At 41.1% G+C, this 17,620-nt stretch overlaps 1 protein-coding gene across 18 annotated transcripts in view; it reads left to right on the forward strand.

The window, feature by feature from the left end:
* The window catches only part of St7 (suppression of tumorigenicity 7), a 249,123-nt gene that overhangs the window by 108,428 nt on the left and 123,075 nt on the right, over nt 1–17,620 (forward strand). For all 18 annotated transcript variants that reach the window (XR_868764.3, XR_868763.3, XR_003956242.1 and 15 more), the window contains exon 2: nt 16,922–17,004. Coding sequence is in view for 8 of the 18 variants with exons in the window: in XM_011241075.3 (XP_011239377.1) it covers nt 16,922–17,004 (83 nt within the window). In the remaining 10 variants the exon portion in view is untranslated. The remainder of the gene's footprint in view (nt 1–16,921; nt 17,005–17,620) is intronic.

Here is a 17,620-nt window from a genome sequence, read left to right on the forward strand (position 1 = left end):
AGGTGTAGCTTCATTGGAGGAGATGTGGCACTAGGGCTAGGTTTTGAGATTTCAAAAGACTCCTACCAGATTCCTGGTATTCTCTTTCTCTCTCTGCCTCTGTATCATGGATTAAGATGTGAGGTCTCAGCCATTCCTGCCACCATTATTAACACTAAGCCACTGTAGTAGTTTGAATGAGAATAGCCTCCATGGGCTGACATATTTGAATGCTTGGTCCTCAGTTGATGGAACTGTTTGGAAAGGATTAGGAGGTGTATCCATGTTGGAGGAGGTGTGTCATTGGGGTGGGCTTTAAGGTTTCAATAGCCCATGCCATTTTCAATTAATTTTTTTTCTCTGCCTCATACCTATTGAAAAAGATGTAAGCTCTCAGCTACTGTTCCAGAGCCATGCCTGTCCACTGCCATGTTCTCTATCATGATGGTCATGAGCAAGTGCTTGAGCTATCACAACCTTGTCACGTGTTTGTTGGGTTCTGAGCTTGCAAACCAACCAGAGCATGAACACAAGTCTACAGCAGGTGGCAACACCAAATAAACCCACCCCACCCATTCCTTAAAATAAGAAAATGCAGATGAAATCCAGGAGGAGAGGCCCTCTGTCAATGACAGGTCCACTCGCGTTGAGTTGATCTTTAAAACTGCCACCCTCAGGGCCTCAAGAGTCTCATCGAATCCCTCGGACCAATTTCCTGCAAGATACAAGGAAAGCTGTCTAGACAGATTAGCTGCATGAGTAAAATTTTCATACTGGACACTGGTAATGCACAGAGCACCCAATTTTCTTTCACAACCCAACTGGGCCATCTGGTATAGGACGCCTATCTGTTCCTCCGCCAGGTCAAGGTGCTGATTCAAAATCATCAGCCCTCCCTTTAACTGGTGCTAGCACCTGCCTCATTACTTAGAATCCATTGGTAATATGGCCAAATATTTTCTTTTTCTGTAGCATCTCCTTTATCATTCATTACAGCAAAATCCAATGGAGGTGACAAAACAAAACCCTTTGCTATTTCTTTCTGAGGAAAAAATTTTTGATTGACAAGGTGAAAAAACTATAGGAAATGCAAGGTCCAGATGACACCAAGGCATGCTGCATATAGCAGTAGCATTGTCAACAGGCCATCGTGATCTTTTGGGAATAGTCGCATTTCCCTTTATCATGATCGTGGTGATGTTTATAGGTGAAGTTACATTATTTTCAACATCACTTGAGCCTGACTGTGCTCCTTGAGCAACTTGCGTTAAAGCATTAAATAACACTCCAGAGCTCACTTTATTTTGGCTAATGAAATCTGTCCAATTAGAGATAATCCTTTTCTTTAAAAATATTCAGTTGTCAAAAACAAAGGCAAGGTAGAAGAATTGGAATGTACTGGTAAAGTTACCGGCCATGATCTTACTATGGCCCACAAGGTATACTTATCCCTGTCTCAATTGCCAGGAGTAAGAATAACAGGATCATCTTGAGATTCATCTTGATCTTTCACGGTCCTTGTCAGTCGCGTCGGGACCCAAAGTGGATTTTCTTCACCCTGTGGAAAAAACACAAATAACTCCCTGGGATCTGATTAAGATAGGATCCGGGCCATACCATTTATTATCAAGGACATTCTTCCACTTGATCATTTCATTGAGTGGTTGAGGCCATTGTCCATGCCTTTCAGCTGGTGATCTCCCAGCATTATCTAGTTTTAAGAAATTAAGAGTAAATAGTATAAGGGATAGAGCCATCTTTGGCGTCATAGCCTCTATCCCCCCTTTTTTGTTTTTCTTTTTTTGGTTTTTTTTAAAGAAGTTTTAATTCTCTCACATCTCTGAGCATTAATTCCTTGTGTATCAGCTTTGTCATTGATCTGTGGAACCCAATAGTTCTCAGGGTGGTATTGTAGCACATTATGATAGGCCACATGCCTAAAACGGTGTCATCTGGGAGGCAGGTCGGGGATGTGGTTGTCCAGGAAAGGAAAAGGAGATTGACACTAAGAGTAGGGCAGGTAGAAAGGGGTGATCTTAATACAGAAATATGTGACACATTCTGTGTGCAGAATCCGTATGCATCTACAAGACCTGCTTTTGAATGAACCTTATGGAGAAGCCCCCAGAACAGAGATCCTGTGGGTGGAGCCTTTAGAATAGGGATGTCATGGGAAGAAATTTCAGAACAGAGATCAATTGGAGGAACGCTCAGAGCAGGGATCCAATGGGAGAAAACCTCATTAAGAGAGAGAAACCAGTGAGAGGAAAGCTCAAAAGAGTGCTTGGGATTCAGCCTTCACAGTCACTATGCTGGGTCTGCTCCCACCCAGCTGTGTGCATTTGAACAACGAGTGACTGGGACTTCAGTTTTCTTATCTGTAATGGGCAGGGTAATGCCATGTGTGAAACATCAAGACAATGCATGGAAACCATTTTCCCACTAGTGGGTGTTTCATAAACTTCCCGTTAGTATTTGTTGCCACTCAGCATTATTTGTGGGAGGAATAAAAATGTTAGGGTCATTGACATTTTAGCCATTTAGAAATTACATTTTTCTAATTCAGAAACACAGATGGGCTGTACTTTGTTTTCTAGTATGGTGGGAGAGAAACACATTTCATCTCCGTTCATGAAATCTGATCAGAGCAAATGGATTTCAGGTTGTCCTCCTCCCCCTCAGTGGCTGGTTTTAGAACAATAGGTTCTTAGCTTCTGTCATTTGGCTGTGCCCACCTATGTCATGCAGCAGCTTTCACAGTAATGGATCCTAAGAAACCCAGGAAGTGGGCGACAGGTACATACCCGCACTGTAAAAGCAGGAGAAGAAAAGAACAACTAATTAAAAGGCAAAAGGTAGATTGGATAACTGATGCTGTAATAGAAAAACAAGTAGTTATTTTATATACAATTTTAGGTTTAAAATGCAGTTTCCAGGGCTGGAGAGACAGCTCAGTTGTTTCGAGCACTTGTTGCTCTTTCAGAGGATCTAGGTTTGTTCCCAGCCACCACATGGTGACTTACAGCTGCTCCAGTTTCAGAGGACCCAATGCACTTTCCTGAACACCTGTGCCAGGCACCTGTACACTTAACGCACAGGCAGGCAGAACACTTATAGGTAAATAAATTTTAAAAATCTAAAACAAGAGAGCAAGTAAGGAAGCAAACAAAGCCACACTTTTCTCCAACTTCCTTCAAGTTCAGTTCTCCTGAATATTTCTTTGCATCAATGAGGTTCTTGTTGCGTTTTCTCTGCAGGTGTGGGCTGTCTCACATTCACATCATTTCTAAATCAAATTTTGCCTATAATGAAGTCTGAGAAATAGCCTTTAGGTAGTGCGGATGTTTTGTGTCTGTTTGCTTTTCATTTGTTGGAAGCAAATTAAACCAGCAGTTATACCATGTAGTGTAATGTGTCTCTTCACTTATGTCCTTTCCTATTACTCAACAGGACTTATGATTTTTACATGCATGATCCTTCTTGGCTAAGTCGTTGCCTAGGACACCAAGCAATTCGGTGTATTTAGTATAATGGTTATTATTATTATTATTATTATTATTATTATTATACCCTAACACTCAGTGTCCCTTGTATTTTCTCCATCAACAAGTAGCAGATAGAAAAGAAGATTGCAGTAAATTTTACTTTAGAGAAACCTGTATGTGGCAGATAATGGTCACCCACGTTTTTACATAGAAAACATGTTGTTAAACTGCTGTAAATAGGGGCTGGAGAAATGGCTCAGTGGGTAAGATTCTCAGCACCATATGGCTGCTCACAACTATCTGTAGCTCCAGCTCAGAGGAATCCTTATCCAGACATACTTGCAGGCAAAGCACCAAAGAAATAAAAATTCTGTAAATAAAAAATCAAAAAGGAAATGAAAATACACACTAAGAATGTATCAGATGTGACAGATAAAATGCTAATGTACTTAGCAAGGAAGGCTCTTCTAGATTAGTGACCTTCCAGTGGGAGGAACAGCCACGCTGTACCTACTAAGACTTACCCAGAGACCAAACCAAGAAGCATGAGAGCATTAGTACGCTTGTAATTCTTTCCTCCTTTCAGCACTAATTTTCAATGTGATGCTGTGGGTATTCCCAATACAGAAAAGTTAGCCTCAACCCAAATTTCCAGCAGTGGAAATGTTTACACACATTAGACAAAATCTTCAAAGGAAAACATTATTATCAAAAGAGTATTTTCAGAGAATATTTAATTAGAACATGGTGACAAAATGATCTTAAAAAAAAAAGTGTTACCTAGCAGAGACTGAAAGGTGCTATTTCTTACAGTGCCCGAATGCCTGTGCTGATTATTAGTGCTGTCTCTGTGTGAGCCACTAGTTTTATCTAGACATATAGTAAGATAAAGGAACAAGAGACAGAATAGCAGGAAGGCATCCAAGTGTAAAGACATCAGCCTTCAGTGCTAATGATGGCCTTGCCGGAGGGTCAGAGCACTTAGCTTGAGTGCCTGGTGATAAAGTGCTGTGATCAGGTCAAGGTGAGGTCAGTTAGGGGCTGAGTGGTCCCTTTGTTCTCAGACCCAGAGGCTCTCAGGCCCTCCAATACATCGTTTCAGAAGAGCTGCTGAACATAGGGACCCCCACGAGCAATGCTGAAGCTTGGATGCTTTGCCTTCTTTTGTCTAGTCAGACATACTGTCTGCTTTTCAGAAGAGAAATATGTCCAAGGAAAAACAGAACAGGCTATAGGGTCAGGAGAGCTATGTTTCAGCAACCCAGTAGCTGCTTGTCCTTGTTGAGTCACTGAACTTGGTAATCCTTAGTTTTTATCCCTTTCTAGTGTTTGTAATGCTAATTTAGATGGGCTGTCTTGGGTGTCAGATGACAAAAACTATAACTGACACATGTAAGCAAGTGTCTGGCAGCATGGTGGCATTCAGTCGATGGTCAGCAAACATCAGCCATGTCTTTTTCTAGAATTTCTGTTTGTGTTGAATGGAAACGATTTAAAATTATGCCCCAATCAGATACTTTTTTTGACTCTACTAAAATGGTATACTATATTTTGTAATAATAATGTGAATAATTTTGAAGATGACATTTTTGAAAACTACTGCATCTTCTTACTAAGCTAGTCATGTTAGATATTTCGTATGGTAGCTTCTACATTTGTTTTTGTTTGTTTTGTTTTGAAATTTTATTTATTTATTTATTTTTAACTTTTTATTAGATATTTTCTTTATATACATTTCAAATGCTATCCCGAAATTTCCCTATACCCTCCCTCCGCCCTGCATCCCTACCCACCCACTCCTGCTTCTTGGCCCTGGCATTCCCCATACTGGGGCATATAAAGTTTGCGATACTGTACTGGCTAGTTTTGTGTCAACTTGACACAGCTGGAGTTATCACAGAGAAAGGAGCTTCAGTTGAGGAAATGCCTCCATGAGATCCAACTGTAAGGCATTTTCTCAATTAGTGATCAAGGGGGAAAGGCCCCTTGTGGGTGGGACCATCTCTGGGCTGGTAGTCTTGGGTTTTATAAGAGAGCAGGCTGAGCAAGCCAGGTGAAGCAAGCCAGTAAAGAACATCCCTCCATGGCCTCTGCATCAGCTCCTGCTTTCTGACCTGCTTGAGTTCCAGTCCTGCATCCTTTGGTGATCAACAGCAGTATGGAAATGTAAGCCGAATAAACCCTTTCCTCCTCAACTTGCTTCTTGGTCATGATGTTTGTGCAGGAATAGAAACCCTGACTAAGACAAATTGGTACCAGCAGAGTGGGGTATTCCTGTGACAATCTGACCATGTTTTGGGGAGGACTGTGGAAGGACTTTGGAACTTTGGGCTTGAAGATCCATCCATTGTTAAGAGCTCTGTCGGATGTCGTGTAGGAGCTTGGAAGATAATGTTGAGAACACCGCAGAAGATGGAGCTCTTGTTTGTGAAATTTCAGAGGGAAAATTAAAGACTCTTTTCAGGGCCATTGCTGTTTTGATTGTGAAGATTCTGTAGTTCTGGTTAGCTGGGGCTGAAGAATCAGCTGTGATTAACAAGATACCAGAACTACCAAAGCAAAAACTTTGCATTACTGGGACTATTGATGCTGGTTAGCTGGAGCTAAGAAATTAGCGGTGATTAAGAAGAGACCAGCATCATTGAGGTGACATCTTCTGGGAAGTGTTTTGTGAAAGCACAAAGATGCTGTGTTCCAGAGATGGCCAAGGTTGTACTCCTGCTGCAGCGGGACTTGGTAATATGTAAGGGTCACCCAGGTGGTACTGGTTTTGAAGGCATGAAGGGGTCACGCAAAGCAGCTGAGGCTCGGTACTGTGAGAGGCCATGGAAGGCCATTGGTGAAGGTGCAGCCTCAGTTGCAATTGAAGGCCCAGGACTGAAGGGGTCATGCAGTGTTTTGGAGATGCCAGTACCATGAGATGACCACCAAGAGCAGCAGCAGCAGTGGGGTAGAGGCATCTGGAGCCTAGAGGATGATGTGTGTGCTACATAGGGCATGGCTGGAAGTGACCCAAGCCCTTGGAGGAGCCCAGAAGATCGTGAGTTGGATCCCAGACATTGGACAGTTGGAGATTGACTTTTGCTTTTGATTGTGACTGTGCCCTGATATTTTCCCTCTTGAAGGAAGAAACTGTTTTAGTGGAGCCCACAGTTAAGAGACTTTTAATTATAAAAAGACTTTGGATTTTAAAAAGGATGGATATTTTAAAGAGATTGAAATTTTAAGAATATGGAAATGCTGTGGGACTTTTAAAGTTATTTAGATCTTGGGGATGAATAAGATTGTAAGGGTTGAGGCTTACTAGTGATGTTTTTGTGTGTCAAGTTGACAAGGGGTCAATTGTACTGGCTAGTTTTGTGTCAACTTGACACAGCTGGAGTTATCACAGAGAAAGGAGCTTCAGTTGAGGAAATGCCTCCATGAGATCCAACTGTAAGGCATTTTCTCAATTAGTGATCAAGGGGGAAAGGCCCCTTGTGGGTGGGACCATCTCTGGGCTGGTAGTCTTGGGTTTTATAAGAGAGCAGGCTGAGCAAGCCAGGTGAAGCAAGCCAGTAAAGAACATCCCTCCATGGCCTCTGCATCAGCTCCTGCTTTCTGACCTGCTTGAGTTCCAGTCCTGCATCCTTTGGTGATCAACAGCAGTATGGAAATGTAAGCCGAATAAACCCTTTCCTCCTCAACTTGCTTCTTGGTCATGATGTTTGTGCAGGAATAGAAACCCTGACTAAGACAGATACCAAGGGGCCTCTCTTCCCAGTGATGGCCGACTAGGCCATCTTCTACTACATATGTAGGTAGAGATCCTTAATCATCAGGGAAATGCAAATCAAAACAACCCTGAGATTCCACCTCACACCAGTCAGAATGGCTAAGATCAAAAATTTAGGAGACAGCAGATGCTGGTGAGGATGTGGAGAAAGAGGAATGCTCCTCCACTGCTGGTGGGATTGCAAGCTGGTACAACCACTCTGGAAGTCAGTCTGAAGGTTCCTCAGAAAATTGGACATAGTACTACTGGAAGATCCAGCAATACCTCTCCTGGGCATATACCCAGAAGAAGTTCCAACTGGTAATAAGAACACATGCTCCACTATGTTCATAGCAGCCTTATTTATAATAGCCAGAAGCTGGAAAGAACCCAGATGTCCCTCAACAGAGGAATGGATACAGAAAATGTGGTACAGTTTCTACATTTGTTAACTTGCATGCTTTTAATCACTGTACCTTGGGAAAGTAGCCTGTGCAGGCCAGCACAATCAGCGTTCCTTGTCACTTTTCTTCTTTTCTCTTTTGGTGAAGGAGGAGGAAGAAGAACATACTCTTTAAGATTTTCTGCATTAAAAAAGGGGAGTGAGAGGCCAGGTAGTGGTGGTGCACACCTTTAATCCTAGCACTTGGGAGGCAGAGGCAGGCAGATTTCTGAGTTCGAGGCCAGCTTGGTCTACAGAGTGAGTTCCAGGACAGTTCTTAAAAAACAGTCTTAAAAAAAAGGGGTGGGGGTGGGGGCGGGGTGGGGGCATAAGAACACTGGAGAAGTGGTGCAGTTGTTAAGAAATAGTGCTCCTCTAGAAGACCCAAGTTCAGTCAGGTCTTAACACTCATGGCTGTTTGACAACTACCTGTAACTCCACCCTCAGGATGTGATGATGTCTTTGGACTCCATGGGTACCTATAAGTGTGTGCGCGTACGCACACACACACAAACACACACATGCACACGCGTACACACACACACACACACACTCGCACAAATACACACACTCACAAAATTAAAAATAAATTTTAACATTTGGAAAACAATCTTGAAAAGTCAAACTTCCTCATTTTTAATGTTTTTAGCATTTTATTGTAGTTTATTTATCTATGGGGTACCATGTGATATTTCTGTAATGGTGAAATTGAGTTGTGCATAGCTATCTTCTGAAGCTTTTATTGTTTCTTGGGAATAAAACATCCACTGTTCTTTCTCCTAAGCTTTTTGGGGTTATTCAGTACCTTAACATTTTAGCGACAATGATGTGAAAGACCATGTCATCACATATTTCTACTGTAGATTTCAGGACCTATTCACCGACCTGTTCCCTTCCTTCCTCCTCCCTCCTCCTCCCATGCCCACCTTATGCGTTATCCTCATGTACTCTGAGGCCTACCTTCTTAGAGTCCTCGTGGATGACATCAGCTGTTGGGGAGAAGCTGCTCAGTTTGTTGTTGTCCCATTTGCTTTTCTTGTGCTGCCTTTGTTACTGAGGTCATGTCCAAAATAGATGACCCATTCCAAGGACCCAAAGAATAGCCCTAGTACATTTTCCTAGAGTTTCAATTCTCAGGCATTGTGGTAGGGCTTGAATATATTAATAATAAACTCAGAATCACCCAGAATCCACCGGTGTCATATTAAGTTAAGAAATCAAAGCACTTCCTGGTGGTATGAGTTAACCAAGAGCAAGCCCAGATTTGACTTCTCTACTTCCCTCTCCAAGGTCATTCCTGTTTGTCTGTTGTATGAGTCGGAGTCTGAGCCTGCCTGAAGGCTGCCTTGTGAATCTCTTTCTGTGTCTGATCCTGTGTTTCTGACCCTAACAAGAGACTTCACTTTTTCTTTCATTGAACAACACAGAAAGTATAACATGCAGAAGGAATGAGGGATACTTTATAGAAATCTTTTACGAAGTTTTAAAAGGAATTAATTTACTCCAGCTGATCCAGTTAACAAAGAGTGTTACAAACTTCACTGTGTTTCAAGCTATATCTGTATGTTTCATTCAACAATTATAGTGGATTTTATAAGACCACTTTTAGCTTATATTTGCTATTTTCAGCAAATGCTTATCATAACACATGCACACATTACTCTGGGTCAAGGGATATGGAAGACTATATAATTTAAGATTACAGCTATACATTAACTTGGGTTGTAAAAGTTGATTCCATGGGAAATTCAAGCAAAGTTAGGTTGGATATTACATTGTTCTTTTAAGTCAGGCTAAACAAAGAGGCTGAGGACACAGTACCCTGAAGATAAGTCTTCAGTGACTCCAAGTTTATTATTAACTCTGCTGTGAAGCCCAGTAAAAGTCCCAATCTCTTTGAATGTAAGAGACATTTTTATCATAGTGCATTGTCACCAGAATTGTTTAATCTTTCTCAATGAATATGTTTGTGCCCTTGGTAAAAGCCAGTTATCTCTATCTGAATATGTTTTCATATCCAAGCTGTATTGTTTTAACTATAGTAGCTTTGTAGCATATTTTCACTTTAGCTCATGTAATGTCATCTGCTTAGTTCTTTCTGTACAGGCAGCTTTGGTTGTTTAGGATTGTCATTATTTTTTCCTGTGGTTCTAGTCAATCTCCTACCATTTCAAAAGTTTTGGTTGGGGCTATTTTCATAGTGATGCCATGTTTTATATTCCATACCCCATGCAAATACCCATTCATAACATTAGACAGGCACCTTCTGAGTTTGTGCTGCAGAATTTCTTGCTATGAGGTTAACTGCCTCAGTCAACTTAATGATAGTGGCTTTGTTAACCTTGGGCTTTAGCCAATTGCTTACCCATTCCTCAAAGTCCTGCCTTATGTGCTAATGAAGAAGAAACAACGTGTTTCATTGTCACAGATGAATAGATCACATCCTAGTAAGGGGTAGCAATTGCTGAAATCCATTTGAGATAGGAAGAATAGAGATGAAAATGGAAAATGTCATTCCAGGCACTGGGGACATGTCTATCAGAGACTGCATTGAGCATCTGGTATATAGATACATTTTTTTTAATATAGTTTTTGATTGTTTTTGGTTTAAAGAAACTGTCTTATTGACATTTGGAAATATCAGTGCTACAGTTTGCATTGCCTCTCACCCATAGACATTATGTGAAGCCCGGTGCATTTGTGATACACTTGGACATACACTTCCAGTCATGAGCCCAGAGAGAGAAGGTTTGGTGCCCCGGGAATGAAATTTGAATGTCTGGTGCAAATGTAAAGCTAAATATAGTAATAGAATTGGAAATAGTGAAGCTGCAGGCTTATTCTGAAATGCCAGATATGGATAGCAGCTGAACTCCAGAGCCCTGGCTTGCCTGGTGGCTCCTTCACCCTGTGTTGGACACACAGTCAGCCAGAGGAATATGGCTGTAACAGCTCTGTAATATACATTACATTGAAAAATTGTCACGTTTGGGGCCTCACTAAGAATCTAGGTCTGGAAGAGGGGTTGCCCTGTTTCCATTGCAGACCCAGAACATTGTATTCTCCAATCTCTGGGCATGTGCTAGACTCTGATAGACAGAGAAGAGAGTAGCAGAACAGCCCAAGAGTGAACAAACACATCGTGTCCTGGACAACAGCTATAAGATGAACCATTTATCCCATACTATCCAAGTGCCTGTAGTGGGAAGGCTAGCCATGGGAAGTTCAGGCATGATCTCACCAGACAGCTCAGCCAGGAAGTCCAGCACTCAGCCCTGACTTCCTCAGCCCATTTCTACTGGATCTGGTAATCCTACCTTCTGTTATTGGTGTTTACTCAGAAATCTCATTCGAAGGGACACTTGGCTTTGCTTGGGTCTCTTTGTTGCAAACTCCACCTGGCTGCTTTAAACAGGCTTCCCTGCTGAGTTTCTGAGGTGTACTTTAAGTGCCCAATTAGATGGTTCTTTCTCATTCCCTTCCCTCCCTCATGGGTTAGAACTTAATAAACTCACTTATCCACAACAGAAAATGTTATTCTAGACCATCCTCTGGATCATATACAACAAACTCCCAGCAGTTCTTCTGGAGGCTAGGTTACACACAGAGAAGTAATTTAATTACTAAGTTTTTAGGGCGTGAAAAAGAAGGAAAGAAGGAAAAGAAAAAGGAGAATAAGAAATACTGTACCCTGAATTAATATTGAGTTTTACCATCTTGTGGCCTGCAGTTGCTTCTTTCGCCCAAACTGTTACCTTATTTTGAGACAAACTATTTACCTGTGAGTTAGCAAGGAATTTTAAAACAAATCAGGCCAATCAGTTAAAAGAAAGCACAAAGAACAGAATGGAACAGAAAGGAGGTTTTGTGTGGTCGTATAATCTCATCTGTAAGAAAGGAATATACATACGTAGTTATTAGGTTTACGATCAAATCAGTTGAAATGCTCCCCCTTCACCCTCTTGTAAGTTTTCTTAAAAGCATGTCTAACAAGAAGACTTTCAGAACAGTTGATGCATTTCTAGTAATTACACCTGTAGTGTGAGAAGAAAGAAGTGTTTGTTTCTTCAAAGGTCCCCCTATTCCCAGTGTGGAACAAGGGCCTTACTCTAATTGTATTCTCCCTTAGGTCTCATATCATGACAGATTGTCTTACTGCCTGATTTCCTATAGAAGAGCCCACCTCTCACTGCCTCTACTCACTGGCAGTGTGACCTTGGCCTTACTTCAACAATGGTGCCTAGATGTCACTCTTTATCTGATACCGTTAAGAGCTTCACACATCTGTTAATCTTACTCCTGTAGTGCTAGTTGTATTACAGGAGCTGACTCAGAAGTAACTCTTAAGTTGCCAGTTTTACTTGATACTCTGTTTCTACCAGGCACCTCTGTCTTCTGCAGGATTCCTTTTGGGAACAGTAAATACCTGCCCTCTCTTTGCCCTGCTTTGGAGTCTGCTGCAGCTCAGTGGTAGAGCTCTTGAATAGCATGTAGGAGGTTTTAGTTTGATCTCCAGCACTACTAACAAACAAAAAGTCTGCCTGACCTGGCATTTCGTTTACTCTGCTTCCATATCTACCTTATTCTCTTGGCTGCTTCTTTTCTGTGTGCATGCACATAGTCTTGTCTACTTAGAGCCCTTTTCTCCACTTTCATCTCATGTTTGGGGGTAACCTTTCAGCCTGGAAGGGACAGCATTCTGATTGATCGAGGTAGAGATAATACCTGCTCCCTCTAGATCTTATCTAAATATTTCTGCTGGGATATGAACTATGCTGTGATTTTTGCATGGGCATCTCATTTTTCCCTCTAAAGGTAGGTATGCCTGTGTGTGTGTGTGTGTGTGTGTGTGTGTGTGTGTGTGTGTGTGTGTGTAAAAGGCATAAAAATTAGAGGGGGAAAAAGAGACAGTCAGTGGGTCAAAAAAAAGATAAAAGGAGGCATATGTTTAAAAACACTATATTCATTTGTGAAATTGCCAAAAATAAAAATAATTTTTAAAAAGCATAGGGTCAACCTCATTCTTTTAAATTTTTACATACTACCCTCTGTGCTGGTTCTGTATCTTACTTTGGATGAGCTAAGTACCATATAATTAAATGAATTAGCTAATATTAATAGATATAGAAGAGATATCGAGAAGTATTTCTGAGTACACATGGGCTTTCCCCCCTACTCTTATTAACGTACTTCTTGCCTTTCTTATTTCAATGGATTTAACTTATTTGCTGGTGAACCTTCAGTTAGGCAGTTCTCTCTGTTTGACACTTTAAGTAAGGAATTCCTGTATTCAACTTTGCAGCATGCTGTTTTACTAAACATAACCCCTGATGTTGCAATAATATTTTCTGTGCAAATAGTCAGTGATCCAATGTCTCCGAAGACAATAGAAAGCTCCTGCATGTTCTGCCTGGCTGACACTGTAGGTACCTCCACTGTGAACACAGGAGAGTCTGCGAGAGCTCTTCTCCATCACTCACACAGCTGTCCTATGAGAACAAGTATCATTCCCTCCAGTGACTCTCTGCCTGTCCAGAATTCAGCAGTTGAGCTTTTTCAACTCCTCAGACTAAGCATTAAACGAGAAAAAAGCCAATGCATAGATTGCACAGGAAAGAGCCTCAAAGGATTACCAAAGACCCTTTAATTTTGGCTGTCAATCTCAGCTCTTATTTTGCATGATTCTAGTGCATATGCTTTGCAACACTATTTTTGAAGCTTTCTCAAAGGAGCACATTGATGCACATTTTCTCCCACCCTAGCCAGAGCTAAGTAAAGAGTACCTCAGTAGCACTCAGAATCATGATAGCCTATTATATTGTTCCCATGTCTGCTTCTCAAAATTACCCAGAGTTCCTTAAAGACAAGAATTATATGCTGACCTGTTTGACTCCTCAACACTTTATACAGTGCCTGATACACACTGGACATAGGTAGTTCATTGAGCCACAACTGATTATCTGCCTTTGAATTTACTACAGACTTTTAAATAGCACATCATGAAGGAGAGAAAACACATGAGAGAAGGCAAGGAATGAAAAATAATAGTTACTACTAGCTTAGCACACCAAATTATAAAAGAACATGAAAAGATTTGAAGAGTACTTCTGCGCTATATTACTTAGTTTTGGAAGAAAATTGTGTTTATTTCTGAATAAAGTCAGCTTCAGAATACATTGATACATGCTGACAGTACTATAGTTTGTGTCTTTTGGTAGAACTACTGATGAAAGATTGAAATATGTTAAAGACATTCTGTTTAACAAGTACACACAATGTATTTTGAAAAGCTTTGCATGGAAATTGCTTTCACAAGAAAAGTATCTTTGGAGTTTAGTATGGTAAATCATTATCCCAAGTGACTAACTTCTTTCTTAAAAATTTGTCTTTTAGTTTTGAGTTTGTAATATAGTTATATCATTTCCCCCTTCCTTTCCTCCAAAATGACTACTTTTAAGGGTTCTATATAGCCACCCCTCTAGGCATAGTATCTTATGATATCTAGGAAAATTCTTGGCTTATCAAGCAAATAACCATTGAACCTACCCAACATGCATCTCACCCTGCATGTGAAACCTTGGAAAACATACACAGACCACAAAGAGAGAGAACAGGGAGGAGGAGAACGAGGAGGAGAAAATACAAAGTCCCAGGCATTAGAGACTTACTTTTGCTATATTTAAATTTAACTTTAAAAAATCTTCTTCAAACTTACATTGAAACAGACCATAAGTATCTGATCTGAAATATCCAAGCTTTTGTGAAGGTTTCCATCGGGATGCTGGTCTTCACAGTACCTATCTGTAGGTGAGAGGAAACCCACCATCTGAGACCCTGTTTCACTTGTCTTTAGGGTTATTAGGGCTTTGGGCAGTCCTTCCTGATGACAGGAAAAGCTGTCAGATGGCCTCTCCCTAGCATGGGAGAAGGTGGCATGAAAACCTAGGGCTGCGTTGTTCCTACTAATATAGCACACTCCAACAATACTTCTCCAGACCGCAGCTGAGAAAGAAATGCATCCAACCCAGCTCCCCCATGGAGCTGGCTGCTCTGTAAAGCAGAAACAGGATCCCTGTACAGCTGCCAGGGCAGCATCAAGGGCTGAGGAAGAGTAGACAGGATGATTTATGAGGGGTTCTTACCTTAGCAATGCGTCTAAAAATAAGTCTCCCTGCTTCTCCCTCACAAAGATAAATGTCATAGCATTTCTCCAGAGGACTGTGATGCAGAAAGCTTGAGACCCAGCACAAGGAGGGCAGGAGAGCAGGGAGAAGGAGGGGCAGAGGCTGCAGGGAGGGGCTCCTTTTGTGCTTTCAATCCTAACTGAGCTGACTGGATGAAAACTGCTTTTGTAAGGTGATACAAATGCTATGTGTATAAAATAAACCTAGAAAGAAAAGACCATTTACAGATATATTATGGAGATATTTTATTCCCAGATTTTTTTTAAAGCATCTCCTAAGCTGCCATTTTAGCAGATTTTCGAGACTTGCATCTCATCATGCTAATGGCAACAGGAGTTACCTTTTATTTATGAATGGCCAAGAAAGATGATCTTGGTACAGGTTTGGATTTCCTTAGCACTTACTTTGGGCATCCTGCAGTTAGACAGCATTATCAACTGCTCATGTCGGTTTTCATTTTTCATACTACTGTACTGGTGACTTGCTTGAATCCACATTGCTGCCTGTTGTTGTTGTTGTTGTGTTTTTTTTTTTTTTTTTTTTTTAGAATAGAATAGAGTTTATTCAGGGCATAGGGAGGGGATTTAAGAGGGTAGTAGAGGCAGAGAAAGGCAAGGAGAGGAGAGGAGAGGAGAGGAGTAGAGGAGTAGAGGCCGGCCATGAGCATGTGGAGGAGGGGGAGGGAATGGGGAAAGGGCGAGGAGACAGACCCAGAGCAAGAAGGCAAGAGACCAAGAGCTCTGCCTTTCTTATTAGGGTTACTACTGCTGTGAAGAAACAACATAAGCAAAGCAACTTGGGAGAGTTAAGGGTTGATTTGGCTTATTCTTCCTTATCACTGAAGGAAGCCAAGATAGGAACTCAAACATGGCAGGAACCTGGAGGCTGAGCAAGCCATGTGTGGAACAAATCAGTAAGCTGTACTCACAGAACCCAGGACCACCAGCCCAGGGGTAGCACCACCCACAATTAGATGGGCCCTGCAGAATCAACCAGTGATTAAGGAAATGTTCTACCAGGCTTGCCTACAGCCAGATCTTATGGAGGCCCTAATAGTCTAACTTCCCTCTGGAATGTCACAAAGAAAATGTCACCGACCCATCCTTAGGGGCCATCAATTGCTAGTAGCACCCCAACTAGTTTTGAAGCCTCATGATCCCCTCTCCCACCAGACAGGAACACTGACTGGCTTGTCTGTGTAGGTCATGTGCAGGTAAGCATCAGAGCTGTAAGTTCCTGAGTGCAATGACTGTGTCCTATCCAGAAGACAACATGTGACAGCACTCCCCCCCATGCACTTGTCCTTATTTTCCTTCCTCCCTTTCTTCTGTGATGTTCCCTGAACTTTGAAGTTAGAATAAATGTCTGATTTAAGGTTGAACACTCAATTGTCATTTATTCTCAGCACATTGGCCAGTTATAAGTCTCGGCATTGCTTGATATCTACTGCAAAAACAAGTTTCTTTGACTAAGGTTGAGAATAGCACTAATCTATTGGTACAAACTTTTTTTTTTAAAGAAGGCAATTTGAGAACATTTCCATTGAGCAAAATAATAACAGTAGGTAAACTAAGACTTCCACCTTCCTCAATCATAGGTCTTTGACTGGTTAATATTACTAGGCATAAATTCTTTTCTGTGGAACAGGCCTCAAATGCAAGCAGAAAAGCATTGGTTATACTTCTATCAGTAAGGCCACTAGTGTACTTTCCCTGTCAGGTATTTTAGCATTTAGGGTATAGCTTGACATCTGCCTTTCTAAATCAGTCTACTAGTTCTTCATTTCAGTGGGACTTTGCTAACGTTCTAGGAATTCTGGTCATCAGGAATGAATGATTTCACAAGGAATAAAAATAAATGAGCTGAGTGCCAGAGTGGTGGCTCAGTAGTGAAGAGAATTCAATGTTCTTGCAGGGGTTCAGTTTCTAAAACCTGTGTGATGGCTACATCACATACTTACATGCACACACATAACACACACACACACACACACACACAATCTTAAGAAACAAACAGAAAGTTTTAGTGATTATAGTCGTACCTTTCTCAATCTTCTCCCTTTTTCTTTTTTTTCCAGTGAGCATGTTTTTGAACACGTTAACCCCAAAGTTCTACGTGGCCCTGACAGGCACTTCCTCGCTAATATCGGGACTTATTTTGGTAAGTGATGGACTTCTTCTAATTTAAAAACTTATTAGCATTTATGTTAGTGTGACTATTTTTAAGGAATAATCTGGGAGAATATATATCAGCAGTTCTCAATATTCATTTTGTGTCTTCATGTTGGATGGGGATAAAGAGAAGAGGTGAACTTACCCAGGTTATATTTCTGCAGTCCTTCCTTTTATGGGAAGAAAAACAACTCTTTATTGGAGGGAAATCAGAGAAGATGCTTCTAGGCCAAATTGTTGTAACTAAACATATAAAATGTGTTGGAACCAAAGCCCAGTGGTAAATAACTTGCCTCATATTCATGAAACCCTGGGTTCAGTCCCCATCCCCACCCATCATGACAAAAATTAGAGAGCAGATGGATATATATATTGCTGATTCATAAAAGTGGCTTAGTTCAACTAAGACTGTTTTTCATGTATAATGGATTATTAGATGTAATATCATTAGGAATAATTTTTACATGTGTTGGTATGGTTTGTGGCATTCCCAACATTTTTCTCCCTTCATCTTCTACTCTCTCAGTGTTTACATTCACTTCTTTATTGCTCCCTTTAAAAAAATTCATATAGGTAAAAAAAATTTATCTTACAACTTCATTACC

The sequence above is a fragment of the Mus musculus genome, chromosome 6 (genome assembly GCF_000001635.26).
Source record: "Mus musculus strain C57BL/6J chromosome 6, GRCm38.p6 C57BL/6J".
Lineage (NCBI taxonomy): Eukaryota > Metazoa > Chordata > Mammalia > Rodentia > Muridae > Mus > Mus musculus.